The 23,322-nt window shown below is 41.5% G+C and overlaps 1 protein-coding gene across 1 annotated transcript; it reads left to right on the top strand.

The window, feature by feature from the left end:
• The first annotated feature begins 17,801 nt into the window (after positions 1–17,801).
• On the top strand, positions 17,802–18,752 carry LOC121954224 (transmembrane protein 121). The gene has a single exon (XM_042501571.1). It carries the CDS (start codon positions 17,802–17,804, stop codon positions 18,750–18,752), a length of 951 nt encoding a protein of 316 aa, XP_042357505.1.
• Positions 18,753–23,322: the final 4,570 nt, after the last annotated feature.

Here is a 23,322-nt window from a genome sequence, read left to right as displayed (position 1 = left end):
ATATTTCCGACTCTTTGCTGTGTAAAGGGAAGCAAACGCTCTGAATAAATGTATTCAGTTCTCTCTCTCTGACTGCCTGAGCAGTAAACACACACCTCTCACTGCTCTCTTTCTAAGAGCCAGGATGATGGCAGAGGAAAGGGCTTTTCATGCTGACTTTTCTCTAACAACTCAGTCATTGGAAACAATATTTGAAAGCTGTGGAGTCCAGCCAGTCAAAAAGCCGCCGTGTGCACTGTGGGGCGAAAGGATCCTTCCCTTCAGGCCAGTTGATGCAACAAAAAAAAGCCCCCACAAAGTGTCAGCAAGGGGAAACAGTATCCTGGGGAGACTTGGATTGAGGACACACTCAGACAGCTCTATTTCTGGGTAAAATACTGAAGCAAACTCATGATATGATATCTCATGAAGCTTTTTTTTTGCCTCCAATAAAATGAGACTAAAATGAGGTTCTTTTTTGGAGCTGGAGGGATCATGAAAAAAGGAAATGGTTTGTGTATTAACTGCAGGGCACACTAGCCTGTGCTCCCCCTTGGCATCATGTTGAGCATTAGAAACTCAAAAATGTAGGGCAGACCTCCTTTACAATTCCACCCTCCCTCCCTCCTGCATCTTTTGGGCTAAAACGAGGTGTTTGAATACAGCTCTGATGACTGTTTTTTCCTGCGTTTCTCCTCCACCTCCCCTCTTGTGAAGCAGGACTAAATGCCTCTTGCAAAAAACAAAAAAAGCTGAAACAATAGCACCCTTCTCCTGCAAAAAACAGCTTAAATTGTATAAGTGAATTGTCAGTCAGCGCATGTAGTTTAAACACACCTTCCTCAACGCAGGTTCCCCCTAACAGAGTATCTCCCAATCCAACTGCTCCTTCCTCTTTTGTATATCTATCTCATTCCCCCCTTATCTAGCCAGCACCAAATGCCTCTGGCACAAGACAATGGAAATTGCGATGGGTGGTCGAAAATCACTGCACTGGCCCAGCTTCCGTCTCATTTTCAATTCATTTAAATAAACGCTGGCGTCGCATTGTAGCCAAAAAACACAGTGGTTGTGTTTATGGAAGCCTCAGAGTGCTCATGCCTTTGGGTGGCGTCCCTCTGCCTCTCACAGGACTGCAAGTGCTGACTGACCCAAATACATTGTTTTGAGTAGCGGTGGCACATTTTCACTGAGAAAGTGATTTATGCATTATGAGCCAGTCATTGCCAAATTAAATGGTTTACTTGTGAATCTCCATTGGGACAACACTCATGTTTGTCTTGTTGTGATCGTATTCTGCTGGCTGTGAGGTAAAAGTGTGCCTTTTAAATTCGCTGTCCTTTAAAGGTGCATCAGGTGCGATTTTTACATCTCATAGCACACAGTAGACCATAATATACCTACATGGGTCTCCAAAGGTTGTTAATTAGCATCAGTAACTCTGCGGTAACCTGACCAGCTGCTGCGACCTGCTGATTGTAGCTGCTAAAGCTCTCAATTCTCACTCCATTTTGGAACAAACTCCCTCTCCCCAATTCCCTCTGTCCCTCCTCCCTCGCTGGAATTACACAACACAAATTTCTGGCTTTCTGGAAACTCACTGACTACTCTGTTTTGGAACCAAATCTCCCTGCCCATTGGAATTTCAAAGCACTCCCAATCTCTCTGCTCCCACCTCCCCCCCTCCACCATCTTGCATCTTCCCCTGCTTAACGATGAGGATGGTGCTACAGTAGGAGCCAGGGAGCACATTTCGTTCTCGAGCCAAAAAAGCACATGAAAGAGAGATATTTTGACAGTATTTTGCATGGTGATATAGTATCTCCTCGCTGTGTTTCTGTTGCATTTCTGCCCTAGTTAGCTAGTGTACTTTCTATTGTGAAAGTATGACTTTGTTGTTTTTAAAAGTCAAAGCCCCGTCGATATTAGTAACCATTTTACCTAATGCCCCTTTACACTAAATGATGTGTACTGATAATTATATGAAACTTGTTGCATGGATTCAATATCCAAACAGCAAACTCTCTCATGTGCTGGTGAGGATTGATCTCAGCTTCAGAGACAATGACTATTCAGCCCAATGAGCTTGTCAATTGTTCATCTGAGGGGATACATCAAAAAAGTTTCTAGCTTCTGCGGCCCAGTGAAAATGCACAGTGCTTTTTCTCCAGGGGCTTTTCTGCCATGATTGACAGCTGTGACAGCAAATTCATGCGCTCACATTTAATTGAGCTGCTCATGATTGGTCGGACGGGTGCTTTGGCCACCACGGATATCTCTACTGCGCAGACTCCGGCTCTCAATGACAAAACCAGTGCAAGATGGCACCACCCGTATGTCGGATATTTTAGCCTTACTTAAGCACAGCGAGGGTAAGTGGGGGCGAATCATCAATCTTTATATACAGTCTATAATGTACCCTGTCAACAGTTTCACAGACGTATCTTTTATAATGGCGGTAGGTTGGAAAAATACTTTTGGACTGAAGGTGACTTTTTTTTTGCTGCAATAGTGGCCACTGGGAATAATTGTAAAAAAAAAAAAAGAAAAAAAAAGGTTAGCAGTGTTGCTGGGGGCCAATTTGCAAAAACTGTGGGCCAAAAACTGGGCCATTCCTCCACTATCCCTGGAAACGCAAATTTGCTTCCTGGGGTCCTGGTTTAAACAGTTTGCTACGGGCTTTAGTAAAGACAAATACTCAGCATATAGAGTTTGGAGAGTGGTGTCAATTTTCTTAGCCTTCCACAACTAAAACCTCAACAGAAATAGTTTTAGGACTGGACTGAACATTTTGCTTAACTGCTCTAATATAAGTTACAAACACTGATTTGTCCAGATTACTCCCACCTCGTCCAAAGAGCAGTAATACCAACACTATAACTTCAGGGTTTAACAGTACATAAAAGTCACAGATTGGTTCACACCCCAGTTCAGCAGTCACAGTTTGTGTGATTTCTGTTTAGCAGAAAAATCCCTGAATGATGTTTTTCTTTTCATTTACTGTTTTTTTGTTCATTTGAACACATTTGTCCATTCAGAGTTCCCACACAGGCCTAAACTGTGAGTCGCTGGCCAAAATGACACATTTTGCTTCCAAAATGTTCTAACACTCACAAAATATTAAAAACATCCAACAAATATTTCCATCAAACAACACAACTTGTTTATCAAATTCAAATATTATGTCAATCAATCATAACAGAACTGACAACAAAACAGAGGTGCTGCTGTAATCTTAGATCATTTGTACTCTATAACTATGCCGATTGTTGATACTGCATGTAGTTATGGTATGTGGCAAAAAGGCAAGCAAATGTATTCATTAAGAGGCCCTTTTAAAGGTGGTCCTGTCATAAATAAATGAATGAGATGAGATGAAGCTAAGACATCATGTAAACAATAAGCAATTCAACAGACACACTACAACTAATAAAATCGGCACAAAATCATCAGTTAATAGGGTAAATGAACACAGCCAGCTGATGGCTGCAGCGAGGCCATGAATGTTGTTTTGTATTCTTTTCTGCAGTATTGTTTTACTAGATTACAAACCTACTTGCTGCACCTGGACTTTTTGAGATTCCCTGAAAAAAGAGATTTTCTAAGAAACATTCCTCATTCATTACATTCTTATGTGCAGATCTCTCCATGCCCATCAACTTTTGATGACATTCAAGACCGTGTAAGCCCCTAACTAGACATTTATTATGGCACAGCTTTTGTACTGCATTTTTTTCTTCACCAAAGAACTAATAAAGAATGCCATCCTGACTCAGAAATACAACTCAGACATAAAAAGATGTTATTGTATTGCATCAGAATTTTCCATGTCATTCTTAAGGGCTTGACTGCAACAACCATATACACAAGTTTTTTTTTAGTCTTGTTTCTGTACTTTTCAGACTCAGAAACACTGACTACTGTAAACAAAAATAAAAGCAACATAAAGGCAACCAAAGGAAACTTAGCTCTATTCTCTCCTCTGGCTGTGGCCCTGCTAAAACGCATGCAAACAATTTTAATTTCTATCAGCTGTGAATAGATGTTTTCCTTTTGTTTAACACCAATACAGTTTTGGGTGTCTCTATGAGGTGTGTGTTAATTGTTTTGAAAGAGTGTGTGAATGATGTGTAAAACCAATAAAAACGTGTTAATACATTTGCAACAGAGGACCACTGCTGTGCTCAAGTGGATCCCAGGTGCATTAAAGGGGACTTATTATGCTTTTTCTTATTTTCAGTCAAATATTGACAAAACAAAAGAAATATATATATACATAAAAGTAATCCCTGTGAGCCAACTTCAGGCTTCAGATCGCTCTTAATGCAGTTTCCAATGTTTCTTTTTCTTTGGCTACAAGCTGACCTCAGCTTGTAACAAGAGTTCTTTATAGTCATGCTCCAGGCACGCTACTCCAAGTGTTTACATTACTTAGCCTACACTGCTACATGTAGCTACATGCTGACTTTAGGAAAACATGAAATGTTTTATTGCCAAGGTTGTTAATTTCTCCATAATTTTGCATCATTGTCCTGCTAGTACATAGCCAGTTGCGAAGATTTTGGTTTAGAAACTTTAATTGGTGGTTTTTCACAATAGACAGTGCCACTATAGTCAGTCACAGTCATTCTGCAATGAGCAGTGCTACAATGAGACGCTGAGATATGGAAGACCCAGAAGCACTGACCAATAAAAGTCAACTTTCAGGAGGGGTCTTAAAGAGACAGGTGCTGAAACAGAGCGTTACAAACAGAGAATAAAGGTATATTCAGGCAGAAAGGAATTAGAAAAAGTGGTGTTTTTTTAAGCATCTAAGCATGTTCTAGTAGAAACACAAAATACAAGTATGAACCTCGAATGAACATAATAGGATTAAGCGTGCCTAGAAACTGAGAAAAACTGTATTTTGAACAGTGCAAGGTTCAAAGAGAAAATCCTCTTGGTGGGAAGTGAGGTACCAATTTTTGGTAAACAATTTTCATTACAAAAAATAAGGAACATCTCAAACACACTGCATTACACCACTAAACAAACACTTTCCCAAAAGGAAATATTGTTCCAAGGAAACTGAAAAACATGACAGAGATTTCTGTTTTGAGGGCAAAGCAAATGGTACTGCTTTTAATATAATGTGACTTTAAACACGAGCATATTTCCAATGGTGGAGTCTGAATTATTTGCAAGCACCCCTTAAATGCCCAACACTCTACCTGGCACCCCTACGGGTCCCAGTGCAACTGCACTGCCTGCACCATCTATATTTACACTCCTGCTTCTGGCTCCCAAAACGCAAACAAGCAACAACAAAAAACAAGATAGCCAAATTTAAGGCTTCAGAATGGCAATCCATACACCAATGGCTGATGTCACGATGGCTTCGTCCACTTCAGACTATAGTTTTATGGTTTTTTAAAAACTCATGGGGCTAGTGTGGCTTAATTAGCTAGCTAGCTTCACCTTACACAACCTGCAACGAACAGTTGTCATTTCATCTAGTTGCCAGCCAGGACTGAGAAGTCTGATCGCTCTGTCTGAAATCAAGGACGCAATGTTTAAAAAAGATATAATAAATAAATAAATAAATAAAAACAATATCATCAATTTAAACTTCCTATGTGCCATAGCCCACAAGAATGGCTTGGCAGGTGTAGCACCAATAAGCAGGGCAGGACTTAGTAAGCGTTCAGTGTGTCCTGGGTAAGATTGGTGGTTTACAGTATGGTTTAATTATAATCACATTTCTATGACAGATAATTCATCAAACTAATTTTCCATGTGAACTGCAGAGTAAACAGCTGCATCCTCTTAAAATCTTCTCCTAGCTGCTCCTGCAGAATTTAACTCCATAAAACCTGATAACCTTGTCGATTTACAAATTTCAGTATCTCCAGTCAGTCACAGGTGATTTATGACCTCACTAATGGTCCTCATCTACCTCATTACTACTGTGCATGGATTTTAGAATACATGTACAATGGTAAAAAGCTACAATGATTATAAAACAAACCCATCCTCCACACACTGAGTGATTAATGGCCACTGTCAGTCATGGCGCAACATTAGTGCAGCCATTTACCAAGAGCTGGGTCTTGTAAGAGCTCTGGAGACAGGATGCCACATACTGCTAACGTGTTTTGCTCCCAGATAGGGTGAGTTATTGTCAAGGACTTATATATCAGAAATATCTTGTATTCTAGTCAGCCAGAGTTGTTTAAACGGCTATTGTACACGCACTACACAGACGTGGTGAGTATACCTGCCACATGATAGCAGATAATACTTTCATAACAAAAACAGCATGCAAGATAAAGTTTCCCCAGTGGACTCCGCAAAGTTTATCTCATCAAGTTTAACCTCTCCATTCTCAGCAAACAAAAAAAACAACCACAAAACAAAAAAAAAACAGACGCATCCACACAACCCTGCCTCATTAAGCTAACTAAGCAGTCGTCCTCAGGAAGAAAGGTGAGCCGGGGCTGTACAGTTTCTGCCATTTATAAACTACTTCCCCAAATTAGCCTGCTCCCCTGTGAGGAGAGTTGGGAAACTTGCCACTGAAAATGCACATGTGGATCGGGAGGCAACCCAGCACAGTGCTTTGAAAAGGAAGAAACACATAGCACGGATGTTTTGTGGAGCAGCTTTCCGTGAAGATAACATCACAATTGACTCTTGTTCACAGTTGCACTGAAAACACATAATGATGCAAGCCGGTGCTCATTATTTGCTTGCATGAAGCTTATATTTTAGTTTTCATTAGTCATTTCTTAAAGGGAAAGTTCAACCCCAAATCAAAACGACATATGGTTTAGCTACCGTGCTATTGATCAATCTAGTATTGGTGTATGTTGCAGAGTGCTGAAGATATCAGCTGTAGAGATGTCTGCCTTCTCTCCCATATAATGGAACTAGATGGCACTTGGCTTGTGGTGCTCAAAGCACCAAAAAATATATTTAAAAAAAACTCAGCAATGTCTCTTTTTAGAAGTCATGCCCTGGTTATTCAAGATATTTCATAGACCTTGTTATGAGCAATTTCATGTAGGAACTATTTTCTTTCTACCCAACTACACCCACCAGCTGCATCACCACGCAGACAGCTTGCATCTACTGCTTGCTCCAGTAGCACCAGTGAGCAAGTTAGCATTACAGCTCAGCAAAGGAGGACACAGTAACTGTTAACATCTTGCAAGCAGGAGCCTCTCATCAAAGGGTGCATGCTTCCGTCTGCTTGGTGATATGGTTGGCAGGTGTAATTTGGTAGACAGAAAATAGTTGCACAAACAGGCTGTTCTCATTAACAGTTCATACGGTTTTCTACAAAAAGCATTTGTATATATCCCACATAATCATGAGCCAATAATTTATAATCCATGTATTTTGAAAGGCTGTGATCACATGACCAATGCATAAATAGGAGTAAAAAATGAAGCAGTTAAGAGCTGTCCGCTTAGGAGGCAGATTGAGGAAGTGAATGGGTCACAAAATGAAGAACTTTCCCCAGGAGCCGAGTGTTCTAAACCGTGTGAACTTCGAAAGTGCATCGCCACAATGATTGTGTTCCTAAACCTAGCCCTTTATAACTTAATTATGTAGCTTACAGAGAATAAATCATCAGGCTCATCGGCCCTGTGGTAAAAGTCTATTTGAATTAGTACTATAAGCAGGTGAGGCATGTGTTTTTTATCTGCAGAGCTGTGATCATAACTATTAAGTCACATTTTGCCACCATGGAGCAACAGTGCGACTTGCAAAACGTTGCAATATATGAAGTGAAGAGCTGTTAGTTTTTTTCCAGCTTTCTCTCACCATGATTACAGTTTAACTTTCTGCTAACGCTAGCATCCAACTGATCAAGTCCACAGCAAAAGTTGGGCGCTTCAAAATATGCACAATGGGTTCTGCTATCTAATTATAACAATACCTTATTTAACCTTACTATAACAGTACTTTATTTAACTCTGTATTTCACTTTATCTTGCATTAAGAGTTTTTTAAAAAACTTAATTATTACAGTAGTTTATGTGACTATTTTATGGCAGTAGCTACTTTATTTGTAACTGTAGTTCATTTAATAATTTTGTATTTTAGTAGTTTAGTTTAGAGATTTCAAAATATTGATACTGATATATTGATCATGTATCATGATATAGCCTAAACATATTATGATATTATTTTAATGCCATATCGCCCAGACCTACTTTAAGTGTCAAAAGCTGAGTGCCATTTAGTTCTATTGTATTTTTACCATCTCAAGACATCTCTAGGCCAATATCTTCACAACCTGCAATTCACAGCAAAACAATCTAGACTGAAAATTAGCACTACAGGTAAGAGAATGTATGTAAATGTATTTCTGATTTGGGGCTGAAATGTCCCGTTAAAGCTCTGATCCTTTTTTGTTGACAGATTTTTTTTGTCTTTATCAGGGCTTGTGCTGGATTTAATGGTAATCACCTGAGTGTTCATGCATAAAAAATAACATTTAGCCAACATGCTACGCAGCAGTGTGAAAAGAAAGCAACTTATAAGTAAAGAGCTGTATGCAATGACCTTGACAAAGAGGCAATGCTCATGGACGCTTTTCATCTTCTCTTTTAGTTATGATTGTGGATAGTTTAATTAATGCCATGCATTTCTGTGTACACAAGCAACCTCGAGGGAGCATGCAAATATCATTATGGGTAAATGGCCGCATCACAGTTGCTCTGTATTCAATTAATCAGAGTACGGAAACCACAGAGGGGCTTGCATAAACAGAGAATTCATCAATGATTTCAGGTCTAATAAGGCTGTAGAAAAATCACTGTCCAACACACCACCCTTGGTGTGCACTGCAGTGTGTTGTTTATCTTTACATTTATGATAACGCAGTAATTTTTTCCTTCTCAGCTCCATTAAAAAATAACGAGCATACGAACATTTTGAAAGAAAGCCCATAACCTTGTCAAAAGGGGTCATGGTCGTTAATACTGACTGACAACCTCCGCAGTTTTATTTTCCGTTTCTTCAATTCATTTTTTACTCTCTCAACATCATTCTGTGTGTGGCTGCACAGTCCATCAAAATGTAATCCACGTATTGGTGGCGAGTAGGCAGGTTAACAAAAAGCCTTTTAGGAAAATATGCTGCTAATTAGCTCATCAAAACACAGCATCCCTGAGTGACACTAACTCCACTGCCACTATCATCTCAGTATTTACTGTAAATAAAACAAATTGCCACTGGGAGAAGAGTGAAGGTCTCTCAATTTAAAAGCACCAACAATATTTACAATAACAAATTCATGTTTTGCCGAAGGTTGTAAAATGACGTATGTTTACTAAAATATGTAGTGTGGTGCTGAAGGCTGTTAACTACAAACAATTATTGCAGCAGGTGCAGAGTTTTCTGGCTTTGGAAACCCACTTTCTGCTCTGTTCTGACCCAAATCTCATCATCCATTGGGATTTCCCTATACCCCTCTCATCCTCCCTAACTCGCCTCTTTGCATTTTCAGCTGCTCAGTGGTGGAGTGTGTTGCTATGATTGTCTGAATGGCAGCACTTAGTTCTCAAGACAAAAATTACAGAGCACTATTATAACAATATTAGTTTGAATAATGATATCTCAGCTCTCTACTTGAAAATTTTGTTGGACCTCGCCTCTAATGAGCTCACTCACTGACTGTGATAGTGAGGATGTGACTGATTATTGTGTCACTTACAGGCCACCACAAGCTTTGTCATTAATAAGGATGGATAAAACTTAATGCTGCTCTTACTTACTGTCAGTACTAAAATCTTAAAGGGACAGTTCACTCCCAGATCAAAATTAGGATGATAGGCAGGATAATACATGGATGATCAGCATCAGTTGAGAATGGAACTGGATGGAAGTTGTTGCTTCGACATGTTACACCGCTGGATGGCGTCAGGTTGAAACGCTGCCTGGAATCCCGGCATGTGCTTGTGTTGACATCATAGTAGTGGCATCTTGTAACTTAAATAGCAAGTGCCAAAGGACACCTGGAGCGCTTGCTATTTTAGATGCAGAAGTCCCTTGCAAAGCGGCAATATGCAACGACTTGGGATGAGACAGGTTGATACTTCTCTCTCTGAATGATGAATTTGCAGATTTACTTTGATAGAAAGAAAATAGTACTTACACGAAACTGCTCACAACAAGATCTATGGCTGATATCTCCAACACTTCACAACTCAAGTCAAAACAATCTTTATTGATGAATAGCACTACAGATAAGAGGGAAAATATGTCTTTTTCTGATTTTGGGGTTGCCTATCCCTTTAAGCACTACTCTCAAACAGATAAAACAAACATTCCAGGAAGGTATTTATTATTTTCCCTTTTTAATAGAAATTGCTGATACAAACTGTAAAGGGAATCAACTTGTTCAGCGAACCTGACATAAATCTGCTAATACCTGATTCATTAATGGTGTCAAGGGAATTTATCTCTTGTTTTATTTGTCCGTGGGTTCTTTGTGCTGGAAAGGCTGTAGCAGGAAATATTATTTACATGTGTTTCATCTTGCATGTCTAAAGCTGCGTTTCAGACAAAAAGGTATTATGAGCCCTGAATGACAATGCTCCACCCCCAACTGTTCTCACACTGGGGGAGGCTTATATAAAAACAAATCTGTGCTCATGAGCAGTGATCATAAGCTCTGTCGCTCGCTGTGTTTCCAGGTAGCATTTGGAGAGATGCAAGAACCACCTCCTTATATTATATAACAACACTTGAACTTTAAATGTTTTTGCAGAAAATTCTTAGTGTTTGCTTTGCTCTGAGTGGAGTGTGTTTGTGAGGTCAGAAGGTTTTTCAATGAATAAATGCATGTCAAAATGTCTCCGCTGATATCCGGATTGTGGTAATAATGTGGCAATCATTCTCTTCCTCTGCGCTGCGCAGCCCACCCACATGGGACACTGAACGAGATCAATCAAATGCAAATACTGTTAGATCCAGGTCTGCTTTGTAGTCATCAATCCTCTCTAAGAGCTGTTGATGAGCCTTTGTCTCACATTTGACCAGATGTCATGTCAAATAAAGAAAAGATTTGAACATAAACTCATTTTCCTTTCTTAAATATAACTACAGGGGCTAAAATGAAACACATCTCCTCCAGCAGGGGTGTCTGGTAGGCGGTGAGGGGTTGGAGGGTCATCGCCCCTTGCCCCCTCCCATCTCTGATCTAATAGCCCCATTGGGAGCAGCTCAGCCAGTTCACTTCATGTCTCCCGTTTGGTGGTTATAACCCTGATGGGGATGTTTAAGGATGGGAAGCCTTAACGCCCCCATTTGTTTTCCTGTAGGTAATCGATGGCAGACTCAGGGTTACAGCTAATGTGATTTATGTGTTCTATTTCCACTGTTATGCTTCATGTACAAATTGTCTTTGGTGATGTAAATTCCCCCAATCTTTTCACAACTTGCTGACACTGAATCCCCGGCTGCCAAACCCAAGCAATTAATCCATGTTTGTGTCCATCGCCTTTGTTTTGTTTTCTCCACTAACAACACCTGCAAATCACGAATGCTGTGACACAGAAACTTGATTCTTTGTTCAACGCCCATCTCTCCGTTTAATGACGACAGAGACAAAGATAGAAACATTTCACCTACATTCCATGTCAAAACACAAGGCTTGTGATAATTCTGATTGGCAGGTATTTCTATTGGGTGTCATGTGGCATGGCACGGCAAAATTAATCGTGCTTCACTCTTGACTCTTAAGTAAATCATGTGCAGTCTAAACACAAAGGAAATCAAAACAGCTTATTAATTCAGTGATGCATACGCTTGTAATTATGCCACGACCTGCAGCACTTAGGTGCACATTAATATTTCCCCTCAGCTCGCTCCGGGGGAACATCAATGCAGTAAACATGGATTGTGTTAAAAAAAAACAAACTGCGAGTATAAAAAGTTGCAAAGGGAAAAACCTTCATCAAATTGACATACTGTATCCTTTTAATAGACAGACTTAGTCCTATAATAAAAGCCTTGTAGACATTTACACAAAGGGAAAAGGAAGAATAGGCAACTGATTGAAGCAGCAATTGCAATCTACCAAAGGAAGAAACCGCACTTGAAAGCTCAATTCTCTTACTACGACAGTAAGGTGTAATTTGTTTTTACTCCTGCGGCAATGTTTACAAAACATATTTTATGCCTTATTTAAGCTTAGTTCAAGGTGCAGCACGCTGGTGAATTTCCCCCATGATATCTTTTCTGACAAGATGAGAAAACACGTTTCTCAAGCTGCTGCACTCGGTTGTCAAGGGAACGTTTGCTGAAAATGGAGTGCGTTATGCTCTGAGAAAGCGTGCTCAAATATTTGCATAAAGGCAAACACCACATTTAAAGGCGAAGAGATCGAATTGAACACTTTTAGTTTGAAATCAACTTTCTCTGTGACTCTAAAAGCCCGAATGAGACAGCTGCAGCGCAGCCACTCCTCGGCTTCCTTACTCTGAGTGCTCTGACTGTCTTCTGTAGGTGCTTCATGTTATAGAGAATGTGGTGTTTTATCATCTGCTATCTTTTGCTGTGTGTATTAGCCTCCCCGGTGCGGAGCAGTGATGATGCAGTGTCCCTGTCCAGGAGCCAAGGACAGTCCTTTGGAGGAGGCTGAGCAGAGTCTGACGGACGAAGGACAGAGGGCAGAAGAGGACAGACAAGACGCCTGGATGTACTTTTCTTGGCTGAAATATCGTAAATCATAAAAATATAGCCTTGTGTTGGTCTACCAGCATAATTACATTAATCAGGACTGAGAACTTTGACACACACGAGCGGTAATAAACCATGTGCATAAATCAGCTCCATCTAAAATAGACAATACCCTTAAGAGACAGTGATGTGATTTCCTCCACGCTCATGAATTATAAACACAGACTGAAGGAAGACGAAATGCTGAGCATGTAGGAATGAAGATATCAAGCAGATGCGAATCAAAGTCCGAGCTCAGGTTAACTGCCCTTTTTAATGGAGAGGTTATCATAGTCTTGGACGCCATTGTGTATTACAAAAGCCATGTAAATGAAGATATAAATTATAGATTAGTGGATGGGATGTGGGAGGAATAACAAAGCGGATGATTGAGGTGCTGTATCATTCTCCCATACTGATTTTAGGGAGGTGAATGAAACTATTAAGATCACAGGGCTGCTCCCTTGTGAAACAGACACGCCATCCACTCATTTACATACACAGTTCATGCAGAGTGACTTTGAACAAATGAGCAAGCAGGTAGCAGTTTAGTGTCTGGCTCAAGGACACATAGCTGTTAATAGGTGTGCTGCTGCCTGTCATGGGGATCAGACCTGTGACCTTTCGTTACACAATGGGTTTCTAACAACCAAGGCCACTTTCTCTAACATTCTGTTAAATGTGTTGCAGTCAGCTGTGGAAGTATTCAGATCTTACTTACTTGAGTAAAAGTTGCCATACTCAGACTGTTCTCATGCCCTGTTTGTATGTTTACACATGAAAGGTAATACACCAAAATTTGTACCGATCTCATGTAATGATGAGCCAGTTATTTGTGCATTACCCACATACTATGGAAGACTGCATGCACATGACCAACGCCCTAATGGGAGTGAAGAAGAAAGGTGTCCCAAGCAGTCCAGTTAGGAGGGAGGTTGGGGTGGTGGATGGATCAAAAAACAGGACTTTTGGAATTGTGTGAACTTTGAGTCATTTTAAGCCATGATTCTTCTCCTAAACCTAAACACAGTAACTTTTCTTGCCTAATCCTGACCTCCACAATAAGTACGCAATGTCTTTCGTGAGCTGATATTTCGTAGCATCTCATACAAACAGTAGTGTATGCATTTCTGTGTGATATCATACAAGCTCTTGTATGAGAAAATGGTGTAATTCTACAGTGTAATAATTATCTGTAAAAAAGTAAAAGTACAAAACTATTTTTGTGTCAAAACATTCTTTAAGTACCAAAAGTAAAAGTACTCTTCATTGACACTGACGTAGGTGCGGATTTGTCCAGTTGTCTCTATGTCAGCTTCACTACAATTGTTTATTTCACTGGTCTCTGTGATGCTTTTTGTAGTTGGTGTTGGACGGTGGTGGCGTGTGGCTGCAGGTCACTTACTGGGATGAGGAAATAAACTCACTAGGATGTTTACATATGTAAACATCAGTACAGGAAAAGATGGAGAAGATGGCTGAACTAGCATTCTTCTAGCTATTGTACAGTTTCCAGTGGGATATCAGGAACCATAAGGTCCTTTGATTCACTTAAAAACACATCCTAAATCCTGGACAGAGCCATTCAACCAGGTGGCTCTTTTTTTATTTGCCAATGCAATGGAGAAGACGACTCTGGTGAGGGAAGGGGAGGAGGAGTGTTTTACAATGACTAAGGACTGAAGTGTCAGTGGGAATGTGAGGTATTGTCATGTTTCTGCTGTGGATCACTGCTGTATGCTGTGCGGAGGCAGCTGCAGAGTCGCTGCCCGAGTTCGGGATTAGCGATTAAGCATTTTGTTAAGGTCAGGATGTGTGGAAAGTTAAATCATTCACCAAACCAAAAACCATGGATTACAAAAACCATCCAGAAACATGGGAGAATTTCAAAGCAGCAGCCAACAATGTAAGATGACAAAAAAAGGCCGAAATCACAGTGCACAGGTTAAAGGACCTGATCACATTTCACTATAATTTTTGCTACCTTGTATAATTCCATATGACAAATGAATGATGATTAATTTATACAGAATGGCCAATCTCAGAATAAATTGCTAGTATTGAACTGTAATTAGTCATGCATTCATATGTGCATCACTTTAATGTTGCAGCTGGTGAATGCAGAACTAATCTTAATAAATCTAAACTATAAGAATATATTATAACCAATTAGTTGATTTATATTTTGCACTTGTAACCAAAGCTTTAAAATAAATGTTGTTAAGTAAAAAGTACTTTTTTTACTTCTGAAATGTACTTTGTTACATTCCACCACTGGCTGCAGTAACATTTCTGCTCCAGTTGGTGTTAAACTGAAGCCAGCCATGTGTTTTATAACAAAAAAGAAATGTGGACTTTTTGCAAAGGAGGATCCAACTCATCACTCCACTTGTCATGGCTCAATTATGGTTGATAAATCCAGAGGAAATAGTCAATAAGAGAGCAGCTTGGGAAAAAGCAAGCGGCTGCGTCGCTTGACTGGTTTTTCAGACATGAATCCTCCATATGCTCCCATGATAAAGGCATGATAGAAGTCATAAACAGCCATGATGGCGACTGTCAGCTGATCTGCAGCTGGTAGATCTGCAACCATTCAGGACTGCAAAAAATCTGCATGATTGATTGCAATTACGTTTAGTTTTCATTACACAGTGGGATGAAAAGTGAAGCTACATGGCATAGAAAGCCAATACTTTTGACTCCTCAATAACCGCAATTCATGAAGTGAGCAGTAAATGGCTTCATACTGTAGTAATGAAAGCAGTTTGGTTCCTCTGAGGAAGGATTATCGCTAATTGGCCCAGCTGGATAAACAGAGCTAGTAGTGTTAGCATACTGCACGGCAGAGCAAACACACCAACCTTTCCCCCCCACCTTTATACATTTTTGCATACGTATTATCTGCCAGCTCAGGCATTATTACATCTCAGGGGATAAAAATGTTCCCTTGACATTTAGTCCCACCCCGCACATCTCCCAGTCTCTTTTTTTCTCTTCTCATCATGTCACTCGGCCTCCTCATCTCAGTTTTTTTCCGTCTTTCTTATTCGCTCTCCCTACATCTGTACCTCCCCATCTCCCCCTTACCCCTCATCTCTTTTGGTCTCCGGCCCCATCTCAGGCTCCTAATTCACTGCTCTGTCAGTAGATCAATAGAAAGGCTCTCTGTCAGGAGGAGCCACTGCACGCCTCACCCCCCCCCCTCCCTCCCCCATGTCTCCCCAGACTGCAGACACACAGCCTGCTGGGAAGCTGGCTTTTTTTACATCCCATACTGGAGAGCATCCTCTCTCTCCTCTTTGGATCACTTTTCATCTCTGCACCTCAAACCCGATGGAGAGAAAAAAATGCACGGTGCCTTAATGGGCTTCTCAGAGAAGGAAGGAAACCAGGGCTCTTTCTGGGAGCCAAAAAAGAAACAGCCCGAGAAAATAGGATATCAGCACAAGACACAATGTTAAAAGAAGAGAGGGATGCAAGAGGGAGGAAAAAAACACAGGGTGAGAGAGAAGTTGTGCATTCAGCTAAGCTGCAAAAGGCTGGCTCCTCTTCCCTCCCTCCCCCCCCCCACCCCTCCCCGCCTTCCTCCACCCCCCTGGAAAAGTGTTCTGTCTCTCTCTCTCTCTCTCTCTCTCTACCTCTTTTCTCTCTCCCTCGCTCTGCAGCTGTGGTCTGCTGAGCGTCACCTCCACACAGCAAGTGCCTTTACTTGAACAGAAGAGGGAGAAGGAAGAGGAGCTGCGAGAGAGAGAGAGAGCTCATCCCAGGAGTGTGTGGTGGTGAACGCACCAGAGGAGCATCTCTGTGACTTCGCAGAGAGAGGGGCTGAGAAGTGCACAGAGGCAGACGGGCACAGGCAGGCGCCTCTGGAGTATCACAGCGCTGGTGGTGTTGGCAGAGCACACTGAGTGGAGACAGGGGAATCCACTGGCGCTGTTGATCCTGGTGTCTCTGGCAAAAGCTGCTTGAGCAGAAGACAGAAAACGGCGCAGCAGCCAGGATCTCGCCAAGGGGGCAGCATTTTACAGCGACAACGAAGCGTGGAGACAGCTGAAACCTGCGCGCACACACGGGAAAACACGTTGCATTTAAAAGAATCTTCTGAAACACACAAACTTACACAGGAAAACATACAAAATGTTACATTTTCCTGGATGCTGGATGATGGAGAGGAAAACTTCTGGAGAGGAAATTCTCTTTTAAGCAGGACTTGCTGCAGAGATTTTTCCACTAAGAATAACTTTCTTTTTTTGGTGGGGGGAGTTGGAGGTTTACACTCTCTATCTAAGCACAACACAAGATAACCTCTATTCTTAGTTGCAGAAATTGAGAGCGGTCTTTGTGACCATTAAGATGCCTCCTCCTGATTCAGTCTGAGCAAGTAAGTGGATTATGGCGGCAATATTTGGGGATTTCTCTTTCGCTTGAGAAAAAAGAAAAAAAGAAGGGAGAAATATATCCATGACTGGTGGATTTACGTCTGTCAGAGAAGAGGAGAGGATCCCGTGCGTTTTCTCCTCTCTTCTCCTGTGGATTACAGATGGGCTTTGTGATCTCCCAGTGCAGTCTCATGGATGATCGCTCGCTGCCAGTCATTAGGATAAAGTACAAAGAGGGACACAAGTGAGTATTCAGCTGAATTTTTATCTCTGAAGGCTTAAGCTTGTATGAAAATGAGGGTGTCGGAATGAGAACATATCGCAGCAGCTCTTTTTCTATGTCAATATGAGAAAATGCAACTCGTTGATTAAACTGCTGTGTTGTGATTGATGAATAATTATCAGGGTGTTAAAGGTAGACGCTCATCCTGAGATTTATTGATTTTTACAATAGCTAACCTGTATGTTTACAGACCATTTGCCAATGAACATAATTTACTAAATGAGGGGTACTGTCTACCCGGCAGGTGGCTTGGGCACAAGCGGAGATTGATTGAAGTGATCTGTGTGAATCCTATTAATGCATCCTGGACTCTGGCCAAGGCAGAAGCAATGGAGGGGAACACCGCTGTCTAGCAGCACTATCTGATCTGCCTCCTCACTGGACAAACTGAGCACCCTCTGCACTCCCTCTTCAACAACACTCCCTCTCTTCTCGCCCAGGCAAGGATGGTACCTCCACCTCCCACCAACAAGCCCCACGTGTGCCTGTCCACCATCCTGATCATGAGCAGCATGGCGCTAATTGATGCCTACCTGGTGGAGCAGAACCACGGGCCACGCAAGATTGGCATCTGCATCATGGTGATGGTGGGAGACATCTGCTTCCTCATCGTCTTGCGTTACGTGGCGGTGTGGGTGGGCGCTGAGGTGCGCACTGCAAAGCGAGGCTACGCCATGATCCTCTGGTTCCTTTACATCTTTGTGCTGGAGATCAAGGTCTACTTTGTGTATCAAAACTACAAAGCAGACAGGAAGAGCCTGGACGCTCTTGCAAGAAAAGCATTGACACTGCTTTTATCCATTTGCATCCCGGTGCTGTTTGTGGTGCTGGTTGCGATTGACCATATGGAGTATGTTCGAGCCTTCAAGAAACGCGAAGAGATCCGTAACCGTCTCTTCTGGGTCGTTGTGGACTTGCTGGACATACTGGACATCCAAGCCAACCTGTGGGAGCCTCAAAAGAAGGGTCTTCCTTTGTGGGCGGAGGGCTTGATGTTCTTCTACTGCTACATCCTGCTGCTCGTGCTGCCCTGCGTGTCCTTGAGCGAGATCAGCATGCAGGGCATTAACATCGTGCCCCACAAGATGCTCCTGTACCCCATTCTGAGCTTGGTGACCATCAATGTCATCACCCTCTTCATCCGTGGGGGGAACATGATTCTGTACAGGGACGCCAGGGTGTCCGGGATCCTGATAGGAAAGAACATCCTGGCCATCATCCTAAAGACCTGCAGCTTTGTGCAGTACAGGAGACAGTTGCAGAATGCTTCTCCTGCCTTTGGGGTGGAGCTGCAGAAAAACTCGGTGGCCCATGCTCGCCCTGCCCCCACCCCTCCTCAAGTGGTCATGCAGGATCAGACGCCCCTCCCCGAGGTGACGACGTGTGAGCACACATGACAGAATGGCGAGGGGAATCTTGGAGATGTCAATATGAATATATATATGACCCTCAGGACGCTGGCAGGGCACAACAGTCCACACCTTTCAGTTCATGTGAACACTCATGTGAATGCACACTGATGGCACACGGGACACTGCAGACTCTTAGCGAGGATAGAGCGGTGCTGTATCCAAAGCTGTCATGGTGCAAAATATCTCTTGTGACTTTGTTGAAGCGTTTCCTCCAAAATCCAGTTAATTGTGTATTTTTTCTAAACGTACAAAAGACAAAAAAGGCAACTACTGCAAGATTAGAGGATATATTTTTGAATTGTGTGTGTTGCATTCTAATCTTAAACCTAAGGGTCTGTGTGCTGTGGTGTGTGTATTTCTGTTGCTCGAATGTTCTTAGTAGTCGAGGGCTTTAACACGTCAAAGTCAGGAGGAGCAACCAACGGGGAATCAAAGAAATGAAAATAACAGTTAAAGCTTTCTCTTGAAAGAAGTGTGTTTTTATATGTGATTCTTTGATAAAGTATTGTGTACAAGATAAAGGCTTTCCTGCTCTTTCACTGGCTGCAGAAGGTTGTTTTTTTTCATGAAATCATTCAAAAGTTACTGGACCAATCGAGTCAATATTTAATTAAAATTCAGCAAATATCCTTTAATTAATCTGAGTTACAAAACAAAACAGACAATTATTCTTTTTTGCTCTTTTTCTAATCTACAATTAGAGGATACTTAATTGCTGAACTGGTGCCTTTGCAATGTCGTTCATCTTGAGTGTGATCGTTATATTTCAGGCTGCTTATTTTGAGCGAGGAGGGAAACTTTAAAAATAAATTCTCTGTGCAGTTATGAACAGTTTGATCACTGCAAATGGGTGACTGTGGTGCTGTAGCCATAGGACAGAATACACAGCCAAGGGGCAACACTGCAGATGGATAAATGATTCCCAAATAAGGAAACCTGTTTAATATCCTCCTCAGGCGCTCAGTGACTATCTGTGCTTGTGCTTAGTGGCAGCGGCAGATCTTTGTGAGCACTGTCATTTTGTTCTTCACACAAAAGGACAAAATGGATACTTTGGTCCAGTGATGTGAATCCAAACAACAGCCAAGAAAACATCATGCCTTGTAATATGACAAATCTCTTTCTGTCCCGAGCAATCTTTTTTCTTTCAATCAGACACCAGTTGAGTCAGAGGTGGACTTTTTATTTTTTGCTTTACAGTAATAGAGACATTTTAGTACTTTCTTCAACATCTCAATGATTTTCGGTGGATAAAATTCTTTGAGAAATGGAAGAAAGACTTTTACTGGGGTGAGCCTTTGCTAGCAGAGCCAGAGTTAAAAAGACAAATTGATCAACAAGGTCAGATGGTATCATATTACACTGTGCAAACAAGCCAGGCTGCTTTCATGCACAGTTCCTATGCATGCTTATAAAACATAATGCACAATAATTTGTACAAAACTCGCATAATTATGAACCAGTGTTATGTGTATAACCCAAATAATTGCAAACACTGTAATCATGTGACCAATGTGCTGACGGGAGTAAAGACGGAAGTAGTTCACATAACAAGGCAGGTGGGGTGATGGATGGGTCACAACACACAGGGCCCCCCCCCCAGCTGACACTGAGGCCCACTGACCAAGCACTGGCATTTGATGAGTTGGGAGTAAGAATGAGTTGCACCACCATGTTTCTTTTCCTAAACTTAACCTATGCGACGTTACAATAAGCACATAACGTCATTCGCATGGCGATAATTCATAAGATATCGCACAAACCCTGGTGTGAGGGTATGTTGAAAAAAGAAACAATTATCGTGGCACAGGTGCCACACAAAAATAAATAAATACATTTTTACAATAGCATTCGTCTCTTGTACTCAGGTTAAAATTCCATTGCATAATTTCTCTCTCTCTCAATGACTGCTTGCATAATTTGAACCAGACTGGCTGTCCATGTTTGTTATAACCCAAAGATGCCCTGAGAGCAACTTTCTGTGCCCCAAACCACACTATCACATTAGGACTGCTGCAGCCAGCAATATTTGTCTGTTGATGGTCTGTAAAGTTGCAACATCGGCAATTTAGCCCCTATAATAATATAGTATTGGATTGTATTGTTTTTACAGAACTGCAGCAATGAAAGAAAACATTCATCCTTTGGAGTTATACTGAAAGTGCTGAATGATGAATTCAGTTAGCCTGATGAACAATGAGAAAATGTTTCTGCCAGAATTGGCTGCAGTGCAGCTTTGATTGTGAGGATGACAATGTAAAAAATTCTGATAGAAACGTCATTCTTTTGCGCTCTACCATCAGTCAAAAAGGTTTACATAATTTTCACACAATGCTGTTACTGCTCTTACAAAAGATGGCATTCAAGTCAGAACACACCAACTTCAGTCTCGATTATCATTCAATCTTAACCCTGCATGTGTCTCTGTTTTAAAAGAATGTCTTCAACAGCTGCTATTCAACCACCATGACTTGGTTCAAACACATCTTTCCCAGCATGTAATGTATGGACACAGCGCATAGAAACACCACAACGGGGCTAACATACAGACTCTTTCACATAATTTAAGTCTCTGGTTCATGTGCCTGCATGTATCTTGACTTTGACAGGATAAAAAGAGCATCCATGGAAACATAGGGAGCACATTATGCGAATCTGATGCAAACCCCAGTCCCCCTTGCTGTGATGTGACATCTGAACCACTGTGATGGCCTGCAAAGCACATTCTCATTCGTTCCAACTCTCCTGTGCAGTTTTAATGTTACATGTGGTATTTTACATAAGTACATTGTGAAAACAGGTGTAAACAAAACAGTACATTTGTATTTGAAGTTGTGCAATGGCCGGATGCTGGGTGGGCTGCCATGAGTGCGACCAGATGATGCACTACTGTCAAACACCACAACCAGATGGCTGAGAAACAGATAATGTACTTGTTTTGGCTCAATGCAAAAGCCTTTATTTGCTGTACAATATGTAGACTATTTAGTAGTAAACCAAACATAAGCAGAATGTTTCTATTACTCCACGATTACTATATCTGAAGATTTCAAAATAATATAAATATTACAGTTCATAATTTGTTTAATCTACAGCTGCTTTTAAGCACTTGTCATTACTATGAGCGTTTATTTCAGTGTGTTTCTACATTGTACAAATGGTTGCAAAGGGCCAGTGTGCAGGGTTTGGGGGGATATATTGGCAGGAATTAAATATGATGTAGTGTATTTTATTTAGAGTAAAATCACTTGAAAATAGAACTCTTGTGTTTTGTCTGCGTTAAAATGAGCCGTATATATCTATATATGTAGCGGGTCCTCGTTCATGGAGATCGCCATGCACCCCCATGTTTCTACAGAAGCCCAGAAGGGCAAAACAGAACACTGGCTCCAGATAGGGCCATCCATGTAGTTGCCTTTTTTGTGTTTACCGTGTCAGCCACCATTGTAAGAAGTTCATCTGCAGTGAGTAGCACCGGAGTTACATTACGTTGCGACATAAAACTGCTTTATTCAGTGTTTGTACCAGTTTAAATAACCAAGTTTCTTTGTTTTGAAGAGGTAGAGACCCTGCAGGTAATTCTGGTGAGAACCCCCTTAACATCTGGATCTTATATCATTGGAGAAAAATGGTGACCACACAATAGCATGTGTTGGACTAGCTGCCACAGCAACATGCCAAACAGCATCCAAATACATGATTTGTAATGTGGAACTGCTGCTGGGTCCATTTGTTTCAGCAAGGAAGAGACCACTGCAGATAATTTGGCACATTATAAAAAAAACCCTGACCGTCTCAATCAAACAAAGGTGAACAAACATTAGAGAAAAAGGGTTAGCATACAATAGCCAGTCTCATCCCAAACACCATTGGAGATGGGCTGATTTGTACCATGAAACTTCTTTATTGAGTGTTTTTTCCATTAGTTTTGGAGAGGGAGAGAAAATGTGGCTCCTGATAAAACCTCCTGAACACTGCAGGGATTCTAACCAGGAGTAGTTTTAGCTGGTTGCAATCTACAATTCATCGCTAAATGCCAACAAATCCCCCTAAATCTCACACACTTCACCTTTAAGAACAAAATGAATATCCACTCCTCTAGAGGCCACAAAGTGTGCGTTTGGGCAGCCACCCAACCCAATCTATCCTTACCCTCCCGCCACACCTCGCATCACCCTTCCCACACTGCCAGACCCTGAATGAATGTTGCATTCATCCAGATGACCATGTTCTTTTGCTTTGCACTCTCGAATGTTAATAAACTGGGAAGGCTGTTGGATGCACCTCCGCACTTACCACATTAACACTGACAAAGCGGCCTTTGCCAAGCCAGCAAGACAAACGGCTGCAGTAAATTCACAGCTCGACCTTCGGCGGTCTTGGATGGCAACAGAGCCCAGGAAACAAATGTATTTTTCATGGGAGGCATGTTAGAGCACGGGGAGAACAAACCAGTACAGAAAATTAATGCTCATCAACTATTGATTCTCTTGTCTGGAGGGTAACTGATATTAGATTTAAAAGGACCACTCTCTAAAAACAAATAACGACAGGG

This window comes from Plectropomus leopardus, chromosome 15, assembly GCF_008729295.1.
Source record: "Plectropomus leopardus isolate mb chromosome 15, YSFRI_Pleo_2.0, whole genome shotgun sequence".
Lineage (NCBI taxonomy): Eukaryota > Metazoa > Chordata > Actinopteri > Perciformes > Serranidae > Plectropomus > Plectropomus leopardus.
The sequence above is the reverse complement of the archived record's forward strand: the minus strand, read 5'-3'. Positions and strand labels throughout refer to the sequence as shown.

Bases quoted from the DNA above. Each gene is read 5' to 3' on its own strand.
- LOC121954224 (XM_042501571.1), top strand. From the start codon at position 17,802: ATGGTACCTCCACCTCCCACCAACAAGCCCCACGTGTGCCTGTCCACC.